This window comes from Nicotiana attenuata, chromosome 6 (assembly GCF_001879085.1).
Source record: "Nicotiana attenuata strain UT chromosome 6, NIATTr2, whole genome shotgun sequence".
Lineage (NCBI taxonomy): Eukaryota > Viridiplantae > Streptophyta > Magnoliopsida > Solanales > Solanaceae > Nicotiana > Nicotiana attenuata.
The window spans coordinates 87,250,004-87,254,589 of NC_031994.1; the positions used below are offsets into that span (position 1 = coordinate 87,250,004).

General features: G+C 33.3%; 1 protein-coding gene across 1 annotated transcript; it reads right to left on the reverse strand.

The window, feature by feature from the left end:
* LOC109227386 (probable 2-oxoglutarate-dependent dioxygenase AOP1) lies at window positions 1,372-3,891 on the reverse strand. Its single transcript, XM_019392531.1, has 3 exons — window positions 3,427-3,891; window positions 2,840-3,161; window positions 1,372-1,859 (listed from the first exon to the last, which is right to left on the reverse strand). The coding sequence occupies exons 1-3, from the start codon at window positions 3,801-3,803 to the stop codon at window positions 1,611-1,613; spliced, it is 948 nt and encodes a 315-aa protein (XP_019248076.1). The 5' UTR covers window positions 3,804-3,891; the 3' UTR covers window positions 1,372-1,610.

A 4,586-nucleotide genomic window follows, 5' to 3' on the forward strand; every position in this document is an offset into this window, starting at 1 on the left:
AGGTGAAAGTGCCTTCAAGCCAATTTCATTCAATATGTGTTAAATGATGCTGTTAAGATTGAATGAAGGGACAATGATGAACAATAGCTATATTAAATGGCAATAAATGTAAATAGAGGGGAAGATTCACCCAATATTGAAGAGGGTGAAGGATTATTTTCTCTGACAATGTTGTGTGACACGAATGTTAGAGAATATTGCACACTTTCTTGGATTTGATGGAAATGACAATAGAATAATTCACAAAAAGATTGAATCTCTACTAAAAGTGGTTCTTTGTATTTTTCTTGAGTGCTTATCTTACAAATGTGTTCTTATCTCCCAAATGAACCCCCCCCCCCCCTTCCCTCCCCTCTCCTTTCTCTCTCTTACTCTATATATTCTTGGGGAATATTCCCAAAGAACCCTAAAAGTACAACAGAGAGAATGTTCAAGAGAATATTCCTTTTGAAAGTTCCAAGACTATACCAACTGTTACTTACATTCCTGCTACTCGACTTCGGCCCAGACATGCCACATGATGACTCGTGCCAAGCCCCCCACGCCGAGTTGAAATCGTCGTGATAATCGTCTCTTCATACCAAATTTTCTCGGTCGAATTTTAGCCCATACAATACTTTCTGTTGATTTCGCTAAAATAAATGGAGTGAACTTTGATATGAAAATTCGTCGTTTTAATGTGAGGGAAAATGCATCTTAGTTGTATATGTTTCCTATAAAATTGCTAAAATTTGATATTTGACAAATAAAAGTGTCAAAAAATTGACAGAAAGAGTAATTGAGTTATGATATTTTTTTTCTTTCCAATACTTATTTTACGGACAAACTGTCAACAATTAATCTCGAACGTAACCAATTAAGCTATTACTATGCTTAACTAAGATTTCATTGTATAAATATTCTTTTATGCTATATATTGTAACGCTCCACCTTAGACCAGATCAGAGGAGAAAAGTTTCGAAAAGTAAAACGATGGAAAATAAATTCTCAATTAATCGCTCAGTGAAGATTTTTCTTCTTCTTCTTCTTTGTTCCGAGAAAGTACATAGTTAGGAATATATATAGAATGACATAGGTTAATAAGCAGTCGAGCTTGCACTTTTTAAGTATGTGAATTAAAAAGAAGTCGATAAGATAAAATGTACAACCCAAACCAGTTACATACACTGGATTCATGAACTGTGACACGTTTAATTATTTATTTTCTAATCTGCATGCCGAACATACTCATACATCACCACCAAACAACAAGGAATTCAGTGTAATCTCACAAGTGGGGTCTGGGGAGGGTAGTTTGTATGCAAATTTTACCCTTATCTTTAAGAAAGCAGAAAGACTGTTTCCAGTATAGACCCTCGGCTCAAGAACTCATACACGACTAGAAACTTTTTTTCGTTATTTTTCTGCAAAATAGTATTACTATAAGTAATTCCGATCGAGAACATGTCAAACACCACCAACAACAACAACAACAAAACCCTGTGTAATTTCACAAGTGGATTCTGGAGAGAGTAATGTGTACGCAGACGTTATCTCTATCTTAAGAAGGTAGAGGAGTTATTTCCGATGGACCATCGGCTCAAGAAAGGAAGAAAAATAAGAATAACATGTCAAACACCACAATAGGTTTTGAGAGCACACTCAAGCCTTCTATTTTCCTCTTTGCTAAAGAAATGAAGATAATCAAGATGGTTGAATGACTTAAACTGTAAGGGATGCTCTTCATCAACAAGCTCTTTTGGTGTTTCAACCATTACTGTATCTTCCATGAAAGAAAATTGGGCAATGGAATATCTTTCTCCCTTCCCTTCCATCATCACTCTATGATGTGGAGATTTTATCCTGTTATTGCTCCATGCCTAGTCCAAACAAATACAAAATATATCAGAAATCTTTACAAAATATAATGTGTGACTGGATCCACTGTTTACTTTTTCAAACCAGTATACATAAATTATACATAGTTATACACATATATTATATACGGATAACACATTATACATCTGTCAGCAGAGGCGGAGCTAGTCTACTAGATGCGGGTTCGGTCGAACCCAATCACTTTTGCTTTAAACACTATATTTGTATAGAAAATTCATTAAATATATAAATATTTAATTACAAACCCAATAACTAAAACGAGCAATGGGTTCCATGATAATTTCAAAACCTATAGACAAATATTACTGCCTCCGACACTATCTGTCGGCTATTTTTAGTATAAGCGATTGGACGGGCTATTTAAGGGAAAACATTTTATTGCGCCTGGTGGCTGGAGATCATATAAGGGAAAACATTTTATTGCATCTGGTGGCTGGTGCATGCACTAATTGTAGTTTATTTAATTAATAACTTGATCCTAGAGTCAACATTAAGAGCTTGTTTGGACATAAGAATTTTTTCACTTTTTTCCGAAAAAATTTTATTTTTTTTCGGAAATCAGCATTTGGCCATAAAATTTCCAGTTTTTACTTGAAGATGAATTTTGAAATTAAAGTTGTTTTTCAAAATTTTCACGCAGATCACTCATAAAACTTTAAAAACAACACAAAATTATATTTATGTCCAAACCCAACTCTAGTTTCAAATATTATTTTCACTTGAATTCTTTTTATACTATTTTTTGAAAATTTTACAATTCTTATGTCCAAACGCCCAATAAATTATCAATACAAATTCATTGAGTTTAAATATTATATACCGAGAGTGTAAGAATTTTAATCTTGCACTATCAGTAGGTCACTTAAGAGGTAACTATATGTATCGAACCATAATAAGTGAAATCAGTAACTTGAAAAAATAAGACGAGCAGTCTGTTATAATATATTAAATTACAGTGTACCATGATTGCGTCGCCGGCCATGACCACGACGGAGGACGGGGAAAGCTCAACTCCAAACCACTGACCATCTTTCCCTTTGATCTCCAAACCATTAACTTGATTCTGATGAATTGTGGACATGAAGCTCTTGTCTGTATGAGCAACAAATCCCAGTTTTGGTTCTTGTACTTGGGCTTCTTTATATTTCATAACCCTAGCAAGATAATTCACTGATTTGATGTGAGATTCATAGTACTTCTCTACACCATAGCTCTCATATATCATTCTCACCACCATTTCTTCCAGTTCTGCTGCTGCTTTCGAGTAAGCTAGCAAAGCTTCACTAACAACATACCAAGAAAAAATTTAAAATTAACAAAAAAAAAAAAAAAAAAAAAAAAATAGCACGCTCTGAATCAATATGTCTCAATTCCAAACTAGTTAGAGTTAGAAAAATCAAAATGACGCGAGAAACTATTACTCCAAAGTAAAATGAGAAGTGTAATTAAAGTTAAATTTTTTCTGAACAAACTAAAAAGAGTATTATTTTTCGGAACAGACTAAAAAGAAGTACATATCACGTATATACAATGGGACAGAGAGAGTACCTGAAAGAATTGTTTCCATTAGGCCACATGAAATTGGAGAAATTTTGGATTCCTTCAAGTGTATTAGCATTATCAATGCCCATGCTCTCATAGAGAGGAATAAATGGGATTTGACCAACATAACCATACAAAGGTTTGGTAGATTTATTCTGGATTTTTGTCTGAGTGGGAAGATCTAATAACTTCTCTAGTGCTTGAAAAACTTCATTATGGATTTTTAATGAAATTTTATCATACAAAGCTACAAAACAACCATACTCTTCAAGTGCACAAACAGCTTCTTTACATACCTTGGACCATGAATTTGTGCCTGGTTCTAAATTCTCCTTTGTGAAATCAATAATGGGAAGCTTGTGGGAAACAGTTAGAGAATCCATGGATTTTGATACTATAGTTTGTCTCTTAAATTTCTTGAAATTTCTGTGACACTATATTGTGAGAAACAACCTTAATTTTCCACCTCTCTTATAGTGGTCTTACAAACCGGAGCGGAGCTAGCCTTTCGATTGCGGGTTCGACTGAACCCAGTAGCTTTGGTCCAAACTCTATAAATTTTAAGAAATTTATTTAATTATATACGAATTATTAATTTAGAACTCAGTAACTTAAAAAGACTAGAATACTGAACTCATAAATTCTAAATCCTAGCTCTTACAGAAAAAGTTTGTCACAACATGCGAATGCTCGGAGGCTAGTGACATGGAATATTCTTTTTTATCTTAAGGACCATAAGTACGGCGGAAGTTTTTTTATTTTTTATTTTTAACAAAAGGATTTAAATGGGACAATATGTGGAGATTTTTTAATTATTTGTCCATAACGAAGGTGGTGAATTCAGAATCAATTAAGAACAACTTTGGAGTGGTATATATTACAAGGGAAGCAGACAGTCTTGATATTATTTTCTTCTATTATTACGCATGAGATTGGAGAAGCCACTAGTGGATGGTTCAAGAAAGACAAAGGAGCTCATTTTTCTTTTCTGTTCTTTGTTTTTCAAAAATGTGATTTCTTTTTACATTATTTTTGGTAGTATAGAAGCTACTCACCGATAATTGTCTAAGGAAAGTATAGAATTGTAATCTGAAAAATAAAGTGAGATATAATTCTTCGAATATAATAGATATAAAAATTCTTTAAACCGTTTGTATACGGTAGAA